Raw genomic sequence first — 22,783 nt, 5'->3', positions numbered from 1 at the left:
GATGCCAAGGATCTTTTGCGTGTAAAACGTATTCTCTGCCAATCAAATATGATCTTTCTCCTAAATAAAAATCTTACTCATTCTTACTCAAAACCCCTGATGAATTCTACCCAGGTAGAACTGAGCCATTTGTTATCCTTTTTCCTTCCTGTATACAGGTTAATTTAGGTTGCTGGGGAAATCAAGAGTCGTGTCCTTCCTTACAGGCAGACAATCAATTTATTGAGAAATGGAGCATTTTTATAATGTACTGGAATAAATATGTCGCTCATCTACATATCTTGCTGTGCGGTTCCATAAGGTAAAGGTAAAGGAACCCCTTACAATTAGGTCCAGTCGTGACCGACTCTGGGGTTGCGGCGCTCATCTAGCTTTATTGGCCGAGGGAGCGGGTGTACAGCTTCTGGGTCATCTGGCCAGCATGACTAAGCCGCTTCTGGCGAACCAGAGCAGCGCACAGAAACGCCGTTTACCTTCCCGCCAGAGCAGTACCTATTTATCTACTTGCACTTTGATGTGCTTTCGAACTGCTAGGTTGGCAGGAGCAGGGACCGAGCAACGGGAGCTCACCCCGTCGCGGGGATTCGAACTGCCGACCTTCTGATCGGCAAGTCCTAGACTCGGTGGTTTAACCCACAGTGCCACCCTGTGTCCCTGTGAGGTTCCATAGGAGAATACTAAATCTATAAAGCCCCTTAGCAGATACAGTGGTACCTCTATAGTTGCAGACTTAATCAGTTTCGGGGTGCCGTTCGTATCCCAAAAAGTCTGCAACTAGAGCGCCTCTTCAGCACATGTGCGCAGCATGACTGAGCGCTTTTGTGCGTGCACAGACGGCGAACCTGGAAGTAAACACTTCCGGGCTTGCCGCATTCGTAAGCTGAAAGTCCATAAGAAGAGCAAAAAGCAATACGAGATATGACTGTATAGCAATACTAAGCTGTTTTGATTTATTCTTGAAAATAGTATAATAGTGTTGATGGTACATGCATTCAGAGTTTCTGTGCCTTTAGGATGCTAATCTGAAATTTTAAAATTCGAACCCAAATAGAATGTGATTTCTCGCCTGCCAGATGGGGTCCCCTCCAAAGAAAACCAAACTAACATGGAGATAAAGAGGGGGGAAAGCTGAATCAGCTCTCAATGGAGATTTGAACATGGCTCTCTTAGGTCCTAGTCCAACACCCTAACCACTACATTACCCTGGCTTTCTGAACCTGCAGATACATGCAGTTCTTGTTTTTTAAAAAGCCCCCTAGCCTGGACCTGACTCCCATCGTTCCTGAACTTTGGCCATGCTGGCTGGGGTTGATGGGAGTTGGAGCCCAACAACATTTGGAGGAGGAGACCAGATTATGGAAGACTGCCCTAGCAGAATGCCATAGCAATGGAAGCCTTCTACCTTCTTTTCAGCTGAACTGCTCCTTATCACAACTCCATATGCGATGCTTCTGTGGCCAATGTTACAGTGGGAAATGCTACCATCTATCCCAGCAAGAGCTGTTTTCCAAGCCCTCAGTGTAATATTTACCATAATTTATCAGCATGGAGAAGACAGCTTTCTAACATCTCCAAAGGGCATTGTTAGCCAGCTCAACATTTCCCAGTCAGCACCAGTTTTGTTCCCAGTGGAGAAAATTCACTCACTGAATCTTTTTGGTTAATTAAGAAAGTTCAGGGAATTAGTTTTCAGGGGAGTAGTGGGGTGAGTTGTCAACTCTTTTGCATTCTCTGTTAACAGTTTGAATGCCAGAGCACATGAAATCCAGGAAAAGTTACATATGAATTAATTGCTCACATGACTGAACACTCCTACATACACTAACCATTTTCCCACCCTCAGAGTGAGTTTGAGGTTGGAGGTTAGTGTTCTAGCCTGCTTTTCCACCTAGACACCTAGTTTTCCATGTGCAGGAAATGTTTTATACCTGGGTTTTTTTAAAAAGTAGGTTTTCCAACTGCACAAAATCCCCAGCACACTAAAAAAGGGGGAAGACCCCCAAATGAGCATAAAGTTTGCTTTGCTCCTTGCTCTGTATCTTTGCTCTCTTACACTATTGGTTAGTGATTTAAGAGATACAAATCCCCCTCTTGCCCCCTCCCCCTGCAAAAGAGGAACAATACCGTACCATTTAACCACAGAAGGACTGAGCTCGCTGTGTAAAAGGGCTTCAGGGGTGCTGCAGTTCGTTTGTTTACTTGTGCAAATGGTACCACAATGGAAAGCGTCTGGTTCTCTCTTCAGCACATCAAAACACTTCCTGAGGAGTAGGGTTGAAAGGCAAGGTCTGAAGCTGAACTGTAGCTTCAGGGTTGGGGGGAGGGTGTCCAGTAGACAATTCAACTTCAAGCAGAAACAATAGCCACTGAATGGACATGGGCAGTATGGCGTGCTCACACCCACTTTGCTAAGATATTTGGCCATGTGTACTAAAGAAAAACACTGTTATCATGGTGGGGGGGGGGAAGGATGGTGGACACATGCACTTGTGTGGTCAGTTAGGAGCAGTGGGGAAGCACCACAATGCCACTCTCAGCTCTCCCACCTCCACCCACGCCGCCAGTAACCCATGGATGGCGGCACTGGTGTTGGAAAGTTAGGACTGCAGCTCTGCAAACTGGCAAGCAGTTTGGGCTATGTGGTCAGGTGAATCTATATGATGCCTAGTTCACAAACAGTGTTCGGTGTCTAAAATGATATGTAGAAAGGCAGAATTGAAGCAGCTGGCCACAGCAGGAAACTGACTACAAACCCATGAACAACAAATTGTTATACAGTCAAACCTCTTCTTAAATCCGCCTCTGCTAGCATCCATTTCGCCCAACGTTCATGGCAAACCCGGAAGTAACTGGTGGGTTTGCCGCCGTTCGCGCATGCGCAGGAGTGGCAATTGCCGTTTGCACATGCGCAAAAGTAGGCAATCGTTGCCCGCACCCGCACACAACAGCGCCTCTCCCAGTGACCCATTTCGACTTCCGGATGGGCCTACGGAACGGATTGCGGTTGTGAGTAAAGGTTCCACTGATAATTATTGTGTTTTCACATGCAGGGAAAGGTCCTTGCTGGGTTTCTATCAGAGGTGTCAAAAAACCTTGGTCAGCCTTGGGTACTGTGCATCCTGACCTTGTGGGGGTGTGTGGGGGGGTATCATTTTCTGTTCTACGTCGAGCAACAAAATGTGTTGGGGTGGCCCTGACTACAGCACAAGTCAGTTTCACGCTCATATACTTTCTCAAATGCATGGAGTGTTTGTTCTTGATGGATTTTCTCACTTTAGGGTTGCCATATTTCCGGATTTTCCCAAACATATCCGAAATATGGCAGTCGGCAGCAGTGTGTGGTCGGAAACCAGGAAAATGTCTGGGGAAATTCGGACGTATGGCAACCCATGTTGGCAGTGTCGTTTTTCCATAAAAATAGCTCAAAACCAGCAATTTTGTAAGCGATTTCCCCCCAAAAGCTCAAAAATATTGCCAAAAAAGATCAACAACTTTTCACTGTTTCAAATACGGCAACCCTATCTTATAGTACTTCTTATCACTTCTTTGACCATGAAGGTTTTCCACAATGAACCACAGGATCTGCAGTCTTTAGAAATTGTTTCCCCAAACTATAAACAAATGGAGAAGAGAGGTGCATACATATTTGTTGATTATTTTCTTCTTATTAGCTGCTCTCTGTTGTTAAGCTCTGGCCTCAGCACAATGATGTAGCATTTTGGGGTAAAAATGCAACCCAGTAAACCAGCACTGGAGCATAAGATGGAGAAGATCTCCACAGCCACCATGTATTTTCCTTTGGTGCTCAGGTAGGTTGGAACAAAGGACAACCAAACACTGCAAAACACCAACATGCTGAAAGTGATGAACTTAGCTTCATTGAAGCTGTCAGGTAACTTCCTGGCTAGGAAAGCCACAGTGAGGCTGACAACTGCAAGGAAGCCCATATAGCCCAGGACACAGTAAAACATGGAAGCTGATCCCTCATTACATTCTGCTAAGATTGTCCCACTCAGTGAATGCATGTCTGTATCTGGAAATGGTGGAGAAGTACTTAACCAAATCATACAAATGCCAGCTTGAATAAAAGAGCCAGAAAAGACAACTGAGTTTGTCAGCCTTTTCCCGACCCATTTCCTCATCCTGGCTCCTGGTTTGGTTGCCATGAATGCCAGAACCACAGTGATGGTTTTTGCCAACACTGAGGAAAGGGCCATAGAAAAGATTATGCCAAAAGCCATTTGCCGGAGAAGGCAGGTCACGTGTCCAGGTTGTCCAATGAAGAGAAAGGAGCAGAGGAAGCAAAGGAGGAGGGAGATAAGGAGGATGTAGGTGAGGGTTCGGTTGTTGGCTTTGACTATGGAAGTGTCCCTGTGCTTAATAAAAGTCGCAAGCACTAAAGATGTGACCAAAGACAAAGAAGCAGCCAAGATAGCTAAGACGATCCCTAATGTTTCTTCATAAGACAGGTAGCTTAGAACTTTGGGAATGCATTGATTTTGGTCAACATTCGGATGCTGATCTTCTGGACAATTTTCACAGACATCTACATCTGAAAACAGGAAGAGAAATATTTCAAGACTTTGTTTAACATCATCAAAATGAATAACCAATACAAACTAGATGTAAATGTAGATTGTATGTATTTGACAGAGCTGCTGCCTTCGAAATGTTGTGTTACTGTTTTTTTTAAAAATAATAATATTTACAGAAAAAAATACATTATAAAAATGAACGTTATAATTTGAAGCATCTTTCATTAGCATTCTGATTTATTTAGCATAGATGATCTGCCTGGCTCTTTACAGAGCCCTGAGAGAAGGAAGGGTTTCTGCATTGACAAGTTTCCAGTATAAAATTCAAGATGGGGGAGTGGAATGTGGATGGCAGAGAGGGTAGGCATGAAAAAAACGTATAGTCAGCTGATAACACACATTTGGGGTTATTTTCACATATAGTGTCAAAGGCACCAGATCCTGAAATAGATCACTCTCAGGATCCCAGGTGTTTCATGTACCCTTATGTTCTAGATGCTGGTCCAGGACAAGGGTCTACGTTTTCATTTTGATGCTATCTTCATTATCCTATTATGCAGCGAATTAGTGGATTTCACTTATGATTGGTTCTGCATCCACCATGAGTGCAAATTTCAGGTATAAGAGTCTGATCCAGATCAGGAAAGCAGCAGGAAGCAAAAGGTTAAAGTCCCAACAACCCCACACCAGGGTTGCAATTTGTACTCCATCCCCAGACACACACCAGCAATTTGTGGAACAAAAAACTTGCACTCAAAGACAAGTTGTCTAATTAATAATAGCCTTGAGACCACTCTAACAACCAGAATATGAGGTTAGGCCATTTTTGTTTTTAGCCAGTGTGCATTATTTTTCCTACCCCTCTGGCCAGAAATCATCCCTTCTGGACATGGAGCACAATCATAGCAGCAAAATTTCTCTCCCTCCTTCTCTTTCCTTCTGTAACCAGGATAGCAGTTGTCATTGCACACAGAAAGTGGCAGTACCTGTCCATAAACAAAATGGTAATTAGCATCAAGAAAACAAAGGAGGTGTTTGTTTCATTGTGATCTAAGAACCTCACTGCTTTAATTAGTCCAATGCCAACATTATTGAGTTAACGCATCTCACTTTTTTTTACTTCTTTTACAAACAAGTGAAGGAGCTATGGTTTCACAACTGATACTCAGCAGAAATCAAGCCTCAAGAAGACGACGGAATTGGCCAAAACTGAACTTTCTGCAATTATTCGGTAGATTCAAAACATTTGCAGCTGTGTCTTACGTGATCAAAGTTCCTATGCCAGACAATCTGGTCATCATTAATGATTAGTTCTTTGCCTGCAGGAGCTTGAGGTTCCAGTTGCCCAACTTTTACTCTAACAAAAGAGCTATTTGGGAAAGTCACCCAGTTTGTAACATCAAAACCAGCAACTAATTCTCTATTTTCATCAAACTGTATAGTGTCTCCAGCACTGTTGTTGAACAAAATGCTTCTCAAAAAGTGATTAATCTAGGATGAACAAGAAAATAAAGGAAGAACTTGTTGAAATCTTTACAGTGAAGTTTATATAAAGTCCTGGCTTAGCTAAACCTAAATTATTTTATTTTGCTAGAACACTGGCTTGAGATGAAAGTATGAACAACAGCATATATATATATATATATATATATATATATATATATATATGCAAATCATCTTTATTGGTTTCTTTTAATTTACATTCATAGAATTACATTATAACATGTCAGTTCTCCTATGGCTAAACATGTATTTCTAAATAATAATAAAGAAAACAAAAACAAAAACTTGTGCTTAATTGTTTGATTCATTCATATTCCTTTTATACTTGACTTTCCTCCCCTTCTTACTTGGGTCCTCAGTTTTCCTTATTTGAATGCCTCTCTTAACACGTCTGTGAGTTTGTTTTCCTGTTTTTCCACTATATTTTAGTATTTTTTCTTACAGAAGTTACTCTAAACCAGTGAAAATTTCAATTTTCCCATGATAATCTTTCAAATATTGTTTGAATATGTTCCAATCTTTTTAAAATTTTTGTTTTGTCTGATCTCTTATCTGCCCAGTCAACTTGCCTATCTCCGCGTATTCCATTAATTTGGCCAACCAATCTTTTTTGGTCGGTAAACATTCCCTTTTCCAGTTCTGTGCAATCACAACTCTTGCTGCAGTGGTAGTGTACATGAATACTTTCTTTAAATCTTTTGGGATCTAATTTCCCACAATCCCCAATAGGAATGCTTCTGGTTGTTTTTTTTTTTGGGGGGGGGGATGAGATTTTAAACATCCTTTTTAATTTGTTATAAATTAGATCCCAAAACTCCCTCATCTTTCTGCATGTCCACCAAACGTGGTATGTTGTACCCACCGCTTAACTGCATTTCCAACATTTATCTGAGGTTTTTTTAATACATTAAGGCAAATCTGCTTGGTGTTAGATACCATCTATAGAAAACCTTCATATAGTTTTCCTTAATTGTATTACAAGAACAACAGCAATTTGATCATTAAACTGACATTAGTTAAACACATTAACTTGGAAAATTTGTTAGCATGATTTTGGAGGATTTATTTTGTGCAGAGTTTGAGATCAGAGTTCCGTCCTTGTCTAGATAATATTCTACCCTACTTCTTTTTAAAGTAGAAATGTGTGTTCAGTTACCTCCCATGGCTGTACCTTCTGAAACATCAACCTCTGTCCTTTTTTTAAGTTCCCGTTTTTGGATCTGGATACATACATGGCATGCAATGCATGTGCCACAGCATAGACAGAATTGTAGACATTGTAGCTATGGCCAATCATGTTCATTTCAAACAAAACTGCAGGGATGCTCTCCAGCTTCTCTTCCTCAGTGCAGGCTTGACTGTACTCATCAGAATGTTTCAACCTACAGCCAAATGCTTGCTTCCAGAAATCATGGATGAACCCATCTTCTTTAGACCAGGAAGGTCTTACAATTTGAAGAAATGTTTGGAATCCTGGTGGCTCATTGGAGTGAACTGTGAAGGATAAAGCACCATGGAAGGGGGTTGTATCCCAAATCCTTTGAGCGGATAAAGAAGCAAATTCCCACTGAGATGTAACAACCCATACTTTACCCAGAGGTGGCAAGTCAGACATTTCTGCTGTAAACAACAGCATTCTCAAAACTTGCATAGCTGGAGGTTCTCCATATACGAGACAGACATTGACTTTCCTGTCTGAGAGGACTGGATATTGATCTAGCAGAGTTACCAATAACTCTAACATTTCTTGCATGTAAGTTCGCTTTGGAGTTCTTAATATGAAAGCATAGCAGATGCCGTTCTGGGAAAGCATGGGCATCACTGTCTGCAAAAAGTTTTCTCCATTGTCATCATCCACAGCAACGAGTCCAATCCAGGTCCATGCAAAATGCTTAAGTAAGCGGGCAATCCCTCTGTACTGGTAGGCTTCATTTGGGACCATCTGGTTCAAGAAAGGGAATAGTGTTTTGTCACCTTGGACTGGAGAAAATGATCCATAAGTTAGCTGAAAGAAATAGGTTAGAATCTTTCAGTTGCGTTCCAAGAACATGTTTCCTTATTCGTTTTCAATCATCTATGCTCTGCTCTGCTACATAAAAGATAAAAACTGGCTTCTTTTTTAAAATGAAGGCTTGTTTATTTAAAGTACTTTCAGGGAAAAGCCCTCCCAACACATTTTATAAAAGATAAAACTGCAAAAATCCAGTTTGTATCAGGAGCCGTAAATCACATGAAAGAAGTGAACTCTTTATTATGAGAAAAAATAGGATCTGCATAGCAGTGTCAGGCCTCATGAGCACAGCTACTCTTCTTTGGTAGGTCTTGCCCCTGTGAGACCTTCAGTCATGGAGAATGAAGGTCCCCGCCTTCCCAACACAGCTGCCTTTGCTTTTTATGTGCCTTGAAGAATACAAAATTCAGCCATTCAGGTCAGAATCTACAACTACAGATTGATCATTTTCTACTCCTTGAAGATCAACCTTGCATTTTGAGGGTTACATTCCCTTTAACCACCAGCTAGGACCTCTGCTTTGGGAAGCCATTCCAGAGCTTTGATGCCATAAGAGAAAAGGAGCTTTGACTCAGGTCCATCTGCCGCTCATCCTGCAACGAGGAGGCCTGAAACAAAGGCTCCAGTGTTGAATGCATTGTTCAAACAGGTTCATGGAAGAAGATGGTCCTTAAGGCTTCATGTAAATTTGTAAAATCCCGGGAGACAAAACTGATCCTTGTAAGACCCATAGGTTCATGGCCACAGGGTGGAAGAGTGGTTTCCCAGCACCACCTTCTGTGACTGCTGCACCAGAAAAAAACTGAGAGATCCAGGAGATCAGATAAGGTCTCATTCCCCTCTGTTGTAATTCTGGTGTAGATCATCTACCAGAGTGACCAGGGTCATTTCAGTCACAATTCCAGGGAAATGAATAAACACCTTAATAATTAATTTTATCATTGGATGACTGGATTATGTGCCACAGATGAGAAATATCCATAGCCTTTGCATATGGCCTACCTGTGGAGTCTTATAGGTGGTATAGATGGTGGCCATATTGGCAGTGGTTTCAGAAACAAGCCCTCCAATGGCAGCAATTAAATGGCTCTGCGTATCACACTTGAAGTTGGGAACAAACCTATGTGGTGTGGAAAGCAGGCCGAGGGTGGCTTTAAAAGTTGTCTTTGCAACGTAGTAGCTGTTGAGGACATGGAAGCCCAAAGTGACATTTGGTAGGAGGCTGGGATTCTCATTGATCTCTTTTATGGCAAATGCCAAGGCCAAGATGTGCTGGTATTTCTTTGGCACTGAACTGCAATGAGAATTACTAGCAGTTTAGCCAAACAATGTTTAAAAATGTGCTTGAAGGCTTTTGCAGAACAGTAGAGTTGCGAACTTTTGATGTGTCTGCTTTAACTGTGCTTTTAATAGCTTTTTTGTCCTGTGGCAGCTGGCAGCTAACAATGCCATGGAAATAGTTACTTACTGTTTTCTATCTGTTTGAGGGCACTAAACTTACTACAATAGCATGCTACACACCCACACACCCACACCCACCACGTAATTTCACAACTCCTTTTTTAATGTTCTGAAATTAATGAATAAATGGAGGAGACAGAGTTAGAGGAAGGAGTTGAGAGACCCTGCAAATAATTTAACTCAGCCTACTGCCCACTGCACATAAGATATTTGATTACAGTATCAGACAGCCTTTATCGTTAGGAGGTTTCGACTAGTATTCAGCCAAAAGTTTACTTCTCTACAAATTTGAGCCTGCCCTTTGAGCTACAGGGAATGAAAGCCTTTCAGATACTTGAAGTCAGCTGTCATGCTTCCCTATAATCTTCTCTTCTTCTGGCCAGAGGTGCCAACTTCAATAAGATATGAGCGGGGTGGGGTGGGGAGACAGGTAATTGATCACATGATACAGTGCATGCAAACCATTTGAATTTTTTCAATTATTTTCCCCCCAATTATTTTTGTGTTTGTTCCTATGCTTCAGGCTAAAAATACCCAGCTCTTTCAAGTGTTCCCAGCAAAACGGATGCTGGTTAGGAAAGGTCAGGGAGCCCTGTGTGGCTCAGAGCGGAGAGGAGGTGAGGCAAGAGAGAGGGATGGGGGGGGGGGCAGTGTTCCAGGGAATGTGTGGAGAGGCAGGTCTCTAGTGGTGATACAGTGTTTTGTTTTACTATAAGGCTATGCTGTTTGCCCTCCTCTGGACACACTCCATTTCGTCAGTGTTCTTAAAGTGCAAGAATGGTGCATCAAAGAGTAATTAAAGACAGGCTTTTCTGCCCCTTAAAAATCAGCCCCTTAAAAGTGCACAGGGTCTGTAAGAGAAATTCTTCATAAAATGTGCCAGATGGTACAGGAAAAAAGCAGGACAAATAAAATAAAATGACAGAACAAACTAAATGTCCCCTGGAACACTACTTTTCACCCTGAAGACTAGACCAAGTGTTTATCAAGTACCATAGTGCTTAAATGATTTTCTGCTCTCAGATATCATGAGCGGAACATTTTTACAGAAGGAAAATGAAGGGAAAAAGTATTTCCTTACACCGGTTTGTCAATCATAATCTGTCCTGGCTGTTCCTTGAAAGAGGGAGTCTCATAAAAGAAGAAGATGTGAGCAGCAATGTCACCGATTACAAGGTCTCCTGGGTGATAAAATTCATGAGGAATAGGGATTGGGTCGGTGTATATGCTGCAATTAATAGAATGTGCATTGTATATACTATGGCACAAAAGAAAAAGCAGCAACACGAGTGGCAGCGCCCTCTGGAAGGCAAAACATCCCCTCCATATGTGAAGCCCCATGTTTCCATCTAGGAAATATTATCTGTCCTGCATCAGTTTTGTCAGGTTATAGAAGGAAAGACTGGCCAGTTAAGAGTCTCTTCTGCCTGCTGTAGTGCCTTTGTTTCCATTTTGTTACCTCTTGTCAGTCAATGCCTCAACACAGCAAATTCTCTTCACCTTTTCACATTTTCCACTCAGGATGACTGGATGTTTAGGCCCAGTGCAGGTGCCTTCTGAAACAATTCTCACTGATAGCTTTGCACCTACAGATGTAATCAAATGTGCTTGAGTCACAGGTATGTATTTCTGTGTTATAGACCACGGGGGTATCAACTTGAAAAAAATCAAGCCTAAAATATAAAGGGGAAAGGACCACACAAAATGCTGTCTACTCCTGGGTTTGGTTCTAAACAACAGGCTTTTTTTTTTTTAATAGCATCCTTTAGGTGTGGATAATGTTGGCCTTGCAAATAATTTACTGACATCAGGTGGTCAACACGAGAACAGTAATTTTGACAATGATAGGGTACATAATCAAATCTCCAGAGTTCTGGCCTTTGCTGTAGGATTCCTTTTCCACCTTCTGAAATTTTCTTCATTCAAATAGCATTTGGCTTGTCAGGTACAGGCTGCCACTGGTCAATTCAAGGGACAATATTGACCAGAGGAAGACTGTACCTGACAGGCCAAATGCTATTTGGGCAGCCCAGGTTGACTGGGGCTGATGGGAATTGCAGTCACCTGGAGGGCCACAGGTAGGAGAGCCAACTTGGGCCCCAGGTTATGGGTGGCCAGTGGGTGTGACATCACATTACAACATGACGTCATGACGTCACGCCTGCCCCCTGGCCTTGGAACCTGACTTCTGGTGCCACTGGAAGTCAGGTTCTGAGACCTTGCAAGACCTTGGAAGTTGGGGGGGGGGGCTGCAGTGTGGGTGCTGAGCATCCACAACAAAAAAATTGTGGGTGAAGTCCCTATAGTTGGCGCCCCTGGCCACAGGATTCCCCACCTCTGCTTTAGAGCAACACTGGGAAATATAAAATTCTCAATAAACACAAACAACTTGCTGCCTGGACTGAGGGAAGATGACTAAAGCATCCCAAAGCAGTGGCAAGGTAAGGTGGTTGAAGAATGAGTGGAAAAGGTGGAGTCAGTGTCATTCCCCTTCCTTAGGTGCCCCCTTTGATAGATTTCCTCAAATCCCCTGTTATACTCAAATGGGCCAGCAATTCTTTAATAAACAAGTGCACGCAGGCCCAGTCCCCTGGCACTGACACTTGTTCCGGTATCTGAGTTTGCAAGCCACCATTTCAATGTCACACAATGTTCCTGACACAGTGTCACTGCAGGTATTTGTGAGCACTTGGCTGACGGTCCCCTCAAAGCTGGAACTGGCCTTGTATGCACATTTTGTTTGATCCCCTCCATTTTCTCCACACCATTCAGCTCTGCCCTGATTGTTTCTATGGCTGCCGTCTGTTAGCAGCTGTGATGCTTGCCAGTGGATGTTATTAAACAAAAGTGTGTGAGAGGCAGCAGTTGTGCCAAGGAGTTGCTGGACTACCACTCTCTTCATTCCTGAACATGTTGGCTGGGGCTAATGCAAGTCATAGTCCAGCAACATCTGGTCAGCCACAGTTTAGCTACTTCCACTGTAAGTTTCTAGGGGGGAAATTTAGATCTCTACCTTGCCCTCCAATCCCCCCCCCCATGATAGAAATCAACAAAGGAAACAGAAGGAGGAGGAATGGGTAAGCATAATGGCTTAAGTGATAGTGGCAATCTGTCCATCTCAGTGACCGTTTTAAAATCACTACCCTCTATGCACCCCATGAGATGATGCACTGATATGTTAACAGATTTGGAGGTGTTACCAGAGGCATGAGTGTGTGTGTGTGTGTTAGAGAGAGAGAGAGAGAGAGAGCATTCAATACATGCAAACATAGCAATCCTGTGTTGTGTTGTGTTGTGGGATAAGGTAGACCCCGGAAAATCAGTGTTAAAATCGCCACTCAAGAGAAATAACAAAGTCATGGACCAATAAATGACAAGAATAAATTTGTGATAAGGTACATGTAAAATGGGACGCGGGTGGCGCTGCGGGTAAAAGCCTCAGCACCTAGGGCTTGCCGATCGAAAGGTCGGCGGTTCGAATCCCCGCGGCGGGGTGCGCTCCCATCGTTTGGTCCCAGCGCCTGCCAACCTAGCAGTTCGAAAGCACTCCCGGGTGCAAGTAGATAAATAGGGATCGCTTACTAGCGGGAAGATAAACGGCGTTTCCGTGTGCGGCTCTGGCTCGCCGGATGCAGCTTTGTCATGCTGGCCACGTGACCCGGAAGTGTCTTCGGACAGCGCTGGCCCCCGGCCTCTTAAGTGAGATGGGCGCACAACCCTAGAGTCTGTCAAGACTGGCCCGTATGGGCAGGGGTACCTTTACCTTTACCTACATGTAAAATGGAGGACTTAATATAATGCAGGCATCCCCAACCTTTGGCCCTCAGATGTTTTGGACTACAATTCCCATCATCCCTGACCACTGGTCCTGTTAGCTAGGGATCATGGGAGTTGTAGCCCAAAACATCTGGAGGGCCAAAGGTTGGGGATGCCTGATCTAATGCAATACAATTATATATGCCAACCAATGCATGATTTGTTTGTTTTTAAAAGTTCACTGACTGAGAAAGAAAACATGCAGGCAAGATTCTACATCAAAGTGTGACACAGCCTAAGGAGTTTAACTTGACCCGGTGGAGAAATGATTAAGAATTACAAGTATCAGAAATATATCCCATGAGCATGCACAGAGTGCACCTGCCTCCCCTAAGTTTGTATTTAACAAGGTGATTCCACAACAGTAACTTCCGCCTGAAATGTAAATTTTTTATCGCCAGTGAACCACATGATACATGGAAACACTGCAATTCTTTTACCAAAATGCCAAAGGAGAAAACCTTTTAATTACTATTAAGGGTACCACATTGCGTTCCCTTCGCTTCTACAAAAAACGGGGTATTTAGTGTGTCTGCAGTGCACCTAGATTGTGGCAGTCTTTGCCTATTAATGTTAAGCAGGCACCATCAGTAGTTTGTTTCAAAAGCCTGTTTAAGACAATTCTGTTTATATAGCTCAACCACCAGTTGTGTGTCAAGGTCCCCAGGGCCACCCCCAATAACTCACACATCACACAGAATTTTTTGTTTAAGGTTTTTGGTGTAATTTTGACCACAACTTTATTAAAATACAAATATGTGAGTGGTTGCTTAGGCATTGGTTGCGACTATCTGCCCCCACCATGGGGGACAGACTGACATTCCGCACGATGCGAAAGTCAGAAAAGGGGAATACACTTGGGGGGTAGCGATGGAGAAGGGAAACTGCCCTCAGCCCTTCCCAAATGCAACCAGGAGCTCATTGCAATGGCCCGAGCCCCCTTGACAGAGAGGACAAGCATTAGTTAGCCCCCGATTCCTTTAACGGAATCCCTCGCAGGAGCAGCATTAGAGGGGCAGGCACAGCCAATCCATGCCCCTCAACCTACCAAACCATAAACCAATGCCTACCCGCAACCTTACAAGTTGTGACAATTTGCTATGCAGTAGGCAAAAACCAAATGGCCCCAGCCAATCAGCCAGATGGACAAAATTCCTACTGGGCCCCTGCCCCAAGAGCAGATGACCCCATGACAGGCATAGCAAGGTCAAAGCGAACAACCCTAATTCTAGGGAGGGGGGGATGGGCAATCCGATGCATGGGAGAAAAGAGGAAGCCCTAGCCTCGTGCAAAGAGTTTTAGCATTTCTGGCTGTCAATCAACAAATGGCAACATGAACTTCTTCCCAACAACAAGGGAAGCCCCAATCGCATCAGTGGCCAACGATCAATTAGCCCACCCCCAACTTTGGAGTGTCCTTGCGGCCCCCACCACAACACGTGCTCTCCATGAAGGAGAACACGCTTTATTGTGTATCAGTGTCAAGATGTTTACTAAGCATTCTGATGCTGCTTTATGGCTGTGATTCTTACCACTGAGATACTTTGTTCCTTGTGCAGTGTATAAGCCTATATAAATAAATAAATCAGGAGATTTTTGAATATTCCATTTCCAAATTGATTGTGCCCCAATAAAGGTGGGAGTTCATGAGTTTATACACTACGTTTTATTCCAATGTGACATGTCATATAACTTACCCTCTTCTGACTAGTTTGCCAGGGTGTCTGGATGAAAGACTGACAATGCATTGTTTATCAGGTCCAACAGATCACCAAACAGGTGACTTAACCTTTCTTAACTGGCATGCCCATATGAAGCTGACTATCTTAGTTAAATTGGAGAAATTGCATATTTTGTATACAGCTATCTGCTTTATGTATTTTGACCTGAATTTTGACCTATTATGGTCTTATGACCATAATAAAGGTATTGATTGATGGACTGGCTAATTGAAAGAAATGATTCGCTGCCTCACTACCATTTTGCTTGCATTACCTTGGAGTAGGCCTCAGCCATGATGGTGCAAAGGAGCCATTTTAGGGAGCTGCATCAAGTACTTCTGAAAAAACGGACAAGCACATAGTCAGAGACCACTGAGATAATATACAATGTCCCCATGTCATGAGGAAGTGGCTTTATCAGCACACATGCTCTACCTATCTTGTAATCTTCCTAACGGCTCTAACTTGTGTCATATGAGCTGTACTGTGGCTTTATAGCACCATGAAGCTACATTTGGAAGGCAAAGAGGGAAGATCCTCATTTGTCACAATACTGTCCCTTCAGTTTGGGTCAGGATTTCCAGATAGGTGAAAGCCTCAAAGATATCCACTGTTCCAGTCAACTTACATTATCTGACACAGTTCTTGTACAATTGTGGACATACTGTGGGGCATCAGGATGGAGAACCCACAGCATGTTACATTTCTGCTAGTTGCTTTCATTGTGTCATCTGCTCAAGGGACTGCCGAGGTAAGTCCTATGTCCTTCCCTGCTTTGTGTGGCTATCGATGAACAAAGAATGACTAATTAGAGGAGGTGCAGAGAACCTTTGGCCCCTCATATGTTGCTGAACTACAACTCCCATCATTCCTGGCTACAGGCCATATTTGCTTGGACTGATGGGAGTTGTAGTTCAGCAGCATCTGGAGGGCCAAAGATCCCCCACTCCTGAATTAGAGAAAGCTAGGCTTTCTCTAACCCAAGGGTTGCCCCAGGTTTGGAAGGAATCTACTGTGGTAAATCTTGGTAGTGCTAAGGAGATGGCTATGGGCACTTAGGCCTTGCAAGAAGGTCCATGGGTTCAGCAAAAGTTCCCTATATCTTGCCATTGGATTAATATGTGATCAAATGCTTGCTCTTCCAGAGTCTTATTCTGTTATACTCACAACTGGTTCTTAAAGATGGTGAAATTGAGAGACAAACAGAATTTAGAAAGAGAATGGAGTATGCAGTTGTGAGCTGTCTCAGGTTATATGTCCCATGCCTCTTTTTTTTTTTTTTGCATTATATGACTACTGACCAAACTAAGACAATAACCTTTGTTTTGTTTTTTTGAAGCTGTCTGGGTGGTGTTGTTAGGAAAGAGCAGGCTGTCTAACGGGACTTTTTTTCAAGTCAAATACTCACCACCTATGCTGCTGTCATGCCCCCACTTTTCTCAGAGAAGGGAGATATAGGAGTTGATAGTGGAGGGTGGATGAGAAGATGAGAAGTCTAACCTCAGCTGTACCTGGTGCATCACACATCATTTCCTAATGGAATGCACATCACAGTGCTGGATTACAAGTCCCTGATTCTTGGCAGGAAATTACATGCAGGGCACATAATTTGGAAAAACAGAGCAGCAGCAAGGTATCTCCTTGACTGCACATTCTTTATTTGCTTAAAGCATTTGTATTGCTCCTTTAATCTGAAGATCTCCGGATGAAGTACACAACTTCAGTAAATTAATCAAAACACATCTATAGAACCCATAAAAATATATGGCCAAAGTATATCACAGGTGATCCTCAACAGCAATCACAAAAAACCATGCTCCAAGCTGGTGTTTAACGGAAGACAATGTAGACATCAGCTGGATTTCAAGGGGCAGGGAGTTCCAAAGCTGAGGCAACACCACAGAGACCCGCCAATGTGTCTCCAAATATAATCTACAGTTCCTAAACATGATATGCATGCAAGACCTCTCCTTGGCTATGTGTGATGTGCGATGTGCATTATTACCTTCCAGGGATCATGGGGCTTTTACTAATGCTCCATCCCGTTAAGTAATGATGTACAGAGCATGTAAATTACAAATAAGGAGAGGCTCAGTCTCCTGCTCTCCTCTGCATATTACCCTTTCCAAAGCCCATTTTGGGTTGGACCAGTCTCCTGCTCCTGATTCAAATGAGGCCAGCCTGTTTGAACATTTTAAGCTCATCCATTCTCTGCTTGAGGTGAGGCCATGTGGTGGAGGTGATTCACCATTCAGCCAACAATGCATAGGGCGCAGCCTCTTGTCTTTACAATGGATTGGGAGCCTTGTATTGTGAACAGCAAACTGTCATACATGTTTTCTGACAGGCCATATGACTCACATGATGCAATTATCAATTTGCTCCAGGCTGGCTCCAGTGAAATGTCAACAAATAGATCCCAACCGATATTGAACATGGCACATTACTCCCTCGATGACAAGTATGAAGGCTGCCTGGAGAGCATGCAGAGCATCCTGACGTCTCTCATTCTAAGTGAGCTGAATATGTCTGAGATCTATAAGGAAGCATGGGAGGAAGGACTGTTTAATTGGCAGGAGAACCAGTCCAAGTTATACCCCAAGAATATGGAAGAGCTCTCTGAAGTGGCTATCTGGGCATACACTGGGCCTTCACTCTACATGGAGTTCAATGCTGCCACCCGCACAGCAGGAAAAGGGCCTGAAGAATATGAGGCCTACCCTTTCAAGTCCCTGCATTTCCTCTTAACCCAGGCAACCCTGTCATTCAAACGAAAGGACCACAAATGTGTTAAGGTCTACAGGGGCACTGGTGTGAAGTTTTCCATCAATGACCTCTTCAGGTTTGGGCAGTTCACTTCCACATCAGAGAACTCGATTGTGGCCGAAGTGTTTCACACTGTAACCTTTTTCGAATTGTTCACCTGCGAGGGGATTGATATAAGTGAGATGTCACTTTTGAAAGAAGAGGAGGTGTTGGTCCCCCCCTATGAGATTTTCAAGGTCACGTCAGTTGAAGACACCCCAGATGGCCAGACCGTAGATGCCAAGTCAGTGGGGAATTGCAGCTACCACAACTGTGCTTTTGAGGGGAAAGGTAACCAAATGGAAGTTACTGGGCTTTTCATTTTGTGGGGCACCAGTTCTAATTCCTCATCCCTCCCTGTCTGGGTTGGGTTTGGCGTAGTTGGGTGGGTGGGCAGAAGTAAATTTCATGAAGAAATTGGATGTGTGAATTTTTTCTTCATCCAATACCATCCTAAATGGATGAGGGAAAAACATGTTTTCTTTTCTGTACAGGGTATATAATCAGTTCTAAAATCCTCCTCCCACTATGAACTAGACCAGAGGTTCCCACTTTTTTGGCCTACTACCCCCTTTTCAGAAATTGTTTTACTAGTGGCCTCTGGAAATCTACCTTCTTTAAGCATTTAAAAGCCCATGGGGTGGCACTGGTGTCACAGACCACCTGCCATTGGCCCAATAGGCAGGCAAGCCATGATCTACATCCTGGGCCTGGATAAGGCCAAAAAGGGTTCACCCAAACCTCTCACCTCCAGCACAACCGCCAGATTCAGGGGAGGTGTTGACCTGGTGGTTGGCATCAGGTAGGCAACAGATGAAACATGTATGAACAGTTTTTCAAAATTTTCTTATCTTCTTTCTTTATCCTTCCACAGCTCCCTTATTTTTATTCACCAACCTGAGGCTACTAGCACCCCCATCGGATTGTTCTAGCACCCCTCAAGGGGCAGTATCACCCACTTTGGGAAACACTGAACTAGACAAATTGGAGAGACAGAAATACAGAATTTTGCCCCTTCTAAGGTTCTCAGACTATAAGATGGGAATTGGGAGAATGGTTGTTTAAATGGGGGGAAAATGCTTCTCTCTCTCTATTCTATAGGTTGGGATAACAACCAAGCCTGTCCTGGACATCAAGGTACGTGACAGCCTGAGATGGAATTAAATCTTGGTGTTGGTGGTGGAGGGGATGACTAAAATGGATCTATATGGAGTGGTTTTTGGAATCCCTAGATTCCTTAGCACAGGAAAGGTTAGCCTGAAAAAGAAGATAGTTAGAGGTGGGGGCCATGGGGCCACATTCCTCCTGGGAAACCTTCTAGAGGCCGCATGCCAGTGATGGGAGGGTTCAAGAACATAAGTGGGCCGTGCTGCAATGGATGAGACTCTTACTTTTGTTCACATGGCTCCATTCCAACCATGCAAAAACCCTGAGGTTTCTACACCCATAACCACACTTCTCGATCCTCCATCAGGCAAGCAAGAGGTATCAGCAGCACAGTTCAAGTACACATTGCAGGAAGGCAAAAGCACTCATGAGCAGGGCTGGTGAGGAATATGGCCCAGGGATGTCTGGATGAAGAGATCCACAGAGACACATTTGGCACGAGGGCCTCAGCTACAGTTCCTGGCATTCCCTGGGAAGAGAGATTAAACCTCTCTGGGAATTGTAGCTCTGGGTAGGGGATGGAAGTGTCCTGACAACTATCATCACCCCTAACAAACTACGCTTCACAAATCCTTTGGGGGAAGCCACAACTGTTCAAAATGGTATCACGGTGCTTAAGAATGTATGGTGTGAATGTGGCTTGTATCTCAACCCATGTTGTTCTTTTGTTAGAGGGATATGTCACGTTTCTCAAGAGCAGATTGCATTCTTCTTGTGTACTTGTGGAAATGCATCTCCACACTTTGCAATTCTAGAATCACAGAATTGTAGAGTTGGCTCCAAGGGCCATCTAGTCCAACTCCCTGCAATGCAGGGATCTCAACTAAAGCATCCATGGCAGATGACCATGCAACCTCTGCTTAGAAACCTCCAAGGAAGGAGGGCCTGCAAACTCCCATCTTTTACTGTTCGACTCCTCTGAATCTTATGTTTATGACAAACACCACATTTCACAGTAGCTAGAGTTTTTTATTTGTTTTTCAAGGAAGGGTAAAGAATAACAGCAATAGTCTCCATTGCGTGTTGAGTCACAGTAGCCCCCCCAATAATTCACACTTCACACATCAATTTTTTGTTTAAGGTTTTTGGCATAATTTTTGGCCACAACTTTATTCAATACAAAAAATGTGAGTGGTTGCTTAGGCATTGGTTATGACTATCTGTCCTTGCCCTCAGGGACAGAGCTGGCCCTTCCGGACACCAGCGGAAGCCAGCGTGGGAAACAAGTATTGGGTGAGAAATGAGGCGGGGCATCAGACCATCACTTCTCACCCTCATGTTCCTGTGGGGCTTGCACGGCCCAAGTCCGACTCCGGGGACAAGGACGAAAGAATGGCAAGCCCCTGGATTTCCTTTAACGGAATTCCCATTCGCATCATGTGGAGGGGTAGGCACTTACCCCTCCAAGCACCAATTTAACCAATGCCTAACCGCCAACCTTACAAGTTGTGACGATTTGCTACGTAGTAGGCAAAAACCAAATGGCACCAGCCAATCAGCCAGATGGCAAAATTCCTACTAGGCCCCCGCACCAAGGCGGACGACCCCATGACAGGCAATAGCAAGGTCAAGCGAGCAAAACAAAAACCACCCTATAAAAGGGCGGGAGGGCGGGTGATCCGATGCAAAACGGCCAAGAGGCCGTGCCAACGTCTGGCCCCTGTATATATAGACTCTGACCCCTCCTCCGAATTGGCAACAATCAAAACACCCCAGCAACCCAGTTTAACCATTTAAATGGTCGGGATTCAACTAAATTTGCCTAGTCACCGGAGGGTGGCCTGTTCCCAACCGCAACACGTGCTCTCTGCTAGGGAGAACACGCTTTATCAAACTCACCATAAAAAACTCATGAAGCCATTGTTTCAGGCAGCAGTCTCCAATCTTCCTCCTCGCTGCAGACTCTCTGCCATCAGATAGAGAGGGAGGAGGAGAGAAATAGTTTATAATAGTCCACACTTCATTGCTGAAGTCACTTACAGGCAAGTTAACAGCATATTCCTGTGCATTTTGCCCATTGTTTCCCTCAGGGCATTCCTCCATCATCAGGTTTTCTAATGCTCAATAAAAAGGTAAAGGGACCCCTGACCATTAGGTCCAGTCGTGACCGACTCTGGGGTTGCAGCGCTCATCTCGCTTTATCAGCCGAGGGAGACGGAGTACAGCTTCTGGGTCATGTGGCCAGCATGACTAAGCCGCTTCTGGCGAACCAAAGCAGTGCATGGAAACGCTGTTTACCTTCCCGCCGGAGCGGTACCTATTTATTTACTTGCACTTTGACATGCTTTCGAACTGCTAGGTTGGCAGGAGCAGGGACCGAGCAACGGTAGCTCACCCCGTCATGGGGTTTCGAACCGCTGACCTTCTGATCGGCAAGTCCTAGGCTCTGTGGTTTAACCCACAGCGCCACCTGCATCCCTGCTCAATAAGTGCACCTTTATTTTCCACATTTGTTGCACACAATTCCCCCCTTTCTAAACATGTCATGGAGCAAGAGATACATTATTTTAGTTTGTAGGTGGACAAGCCACATTCTCTGCTAACCCTAAAGCTTTGCAATGAGACTGAAACCACATCAGGGTGTGCCCTACTAACTTCTGAATGCATCTTCTGTCTTTTCCTCCACAGTGCTGTATTTGTGAGACCTCATCATCCCAGTGATGTCAGGTTGTGGCCTGCCAAGAATTACGCTTTGCAAGAATCTCTGTGGTTTTTCCACATTGTCTATGTCTATATTTGTAGATGCAGGGTCAAGAATTTGAAGGAATGCTGGCCCCAAATGTTCCACAGCAATTTTATTTTCCCTTTTACAGGTAGCAAAATGGGGGGGGGGGATATATATTTCATCACTATTTGAGAATTGCAAAAAGAGGGCAAAGGGAGTGGGGGATGTAGGCCTTATTTGTGGCCAGTGCTCCCCCCCCCCCCGCCCTAGAAAAATAGGTGCCAGTACTCACCATGAAGTTGTTGCAGTAAGTGTTACACTTTTTAACAAAAACAAAAAAAGAGAGGTAGCGGTACTGCGTACGAGTACCCCCTGAAAAATGCACTGCTTGTTGCAATGCCCCTCTGTATGGCTGCCAGCCACAATTTATCCCTCCCCCCCCAACATTCTCTGGGAAGGAAAATACATGACAATGACTTATGTTTTCCCCTTGGGCCATGTGGCAAGTGGTGGAAATGTTCTCTCCCCCCCGACCCCAGTTTCAACCCAGATAATTTTTGGCTGAGCCTTAATCTAAAGACGTGCATAAATATTGAAGACCACCTTAAGCAGATTAACAGCACAATCCTATATATACACACCCTCTCTCTATATAGTATATCTGTTCCCATTGAGTTAAATGGGGCTAAGCGGGTATAGAATTGTACACTGATTTTCTTCTTCTTTTCTTTTGCTTTGCATAATAATCTCCTGCACAGCTTGACTTTGGGGCTTCGATTTGTAAAACCACTTAATCTGACGTGTATGAAATAATTTTCTGAATTATCTGTCAGGGTTTTGATATAACAACATAATAAAAAGCACTTTTAAAGACAACTTAAACTGGTGTGATTTTTGGTCTCTGCACTTTGAAAATGCCTGTTGCTGCTATGCCTCTTAAAGGAGTAAAAAGTGTGAGGAGGGTTTTCCTTTGGAGGGTTTGGGGGGCATGATTCATAATCCCTAATGTTATCTCACTGGGATTTTCAGGAGGTAGATGTTTGCCTATGTTACAATTGTGAAAAAAAATACCCGGGCAACAAATAAAATAGAGCATTCA

The 22,783-nt window shown here is 43.9% G+C and overlaps 2 protein-coding genes across 2 annotated transcripts; one reads left to right on the top strand and one right to left on the bottom strand.

The window, feature by feature from the left end:
- Positions 1 to 3,653: 3,653 nt before the first annotated feature.
- On the bottom strand, positions 3,654 to 12,412 carry LOC114583105 (vomeronasal type-2 receptor 26-like). Its single transcript, XM_077918200.1, has 4 exons — positions 12,112 to 12,412; positions 11,074 to 11,183; positions 5,395 to 5,458; positions 3,654 to 4,552 (listed from the first exon to the last, which is right to left on the bottom strand). Exons 1-4 carry the CDS (start codon positions 12,410 to 12,412, stop codon positions 3,654 to 3,656), a joined length of 1,374 nt encoding a protein of 457 aa, XP_077774326.1.
- Positions 12,413 to 15,582: 3,170 nt separating this feature from the next.
- LOC114583106 (erythroblast NAD(P)(+)--arginine ADP-ribosyltransferase-like) lies at positions 15,583 to 22,041 on the top strand. Its single transcript, XM_077918328.1, has 4 exons — positions 15,583 to 15,798; positions 17,435 to 18,143; positions 18,954 to 18,989; positions 21,648 to 22,041. The coding sequence occupies exons 1-4, from the start codon at positions 15,727 to 15,729 to the stop codon at positions 21,659 to 21,661; spliced, it is 831 nt and encodes a 276-aa protein (XP_077774454.1). The 5' UTR covers positions 15,583 to 15,726; the 3' UTR covers positions 21,662 to 22,041.
- The last annotated feature ends 742 nt before the right edge of the window (positions 22,042 to 22,783 follow it).

This window comes from Podarcis muralis, chromosome 13 (genome assembly GCF_964188315.1).
Source record: "Podarcis muralis chromosome 13, rPodMur119.hap1.1, whole genome shotgun sequence".
Lineage (NCBI taxonomy): Eukaryota > Metazoa > Chordata > Lepidosauria > Squamata > Lacertidae > Podarcis > Podarcis muralis.
Note: the sequence above shows the minus strand (reverse complement) of the source record. Positions and strands in the feature narration are given on the sequence as shown.

Coding starts and splice junctions, on each gene's coding strand:
- LOC114583105 (XM_077918200.1), bottom strand. CDS start 12,412: ATGAAGAGAGTGGTAGTCCAGCAACTCCTTGGCACAACTGCTGCCTCT. Junction 11,184..12,111: donor ACTCAGATACCGGAACAAGT/GTCAGTGCCAGG, acceptor TTTATATTTTAG/GCTTGATTTTTTTCAAGTTG. Junction 5,459..11,073: donor CAAAGCTATCAGTGAGAATT/GTTTCAGAAGGC, acceptor AAAGAGAAGGAG/GGAGAGAAATTTTGCTGCTA.
- LOC114583106 (XM_077918328.1), top strand. CDS start 15,727: ATGGAGAACCCACAGCATGTTACATTTCTGCTAGTTGCTTTCATTGTG. Junction 15,799..17,434: donor CTGCTCAAGGGACTGCCGAG/GTAAGTCCTATG, acceptor AATTTGCTCCAG/GCTGGCTCCAGTGAAATGTC. Junction 18,144..18,953: donor CTGTGCTTTTGAGGGGAAAG/GTAACCAAATGG, acceptor TCTATTCTATAG/GTTGGGATAACAACCAAGCC.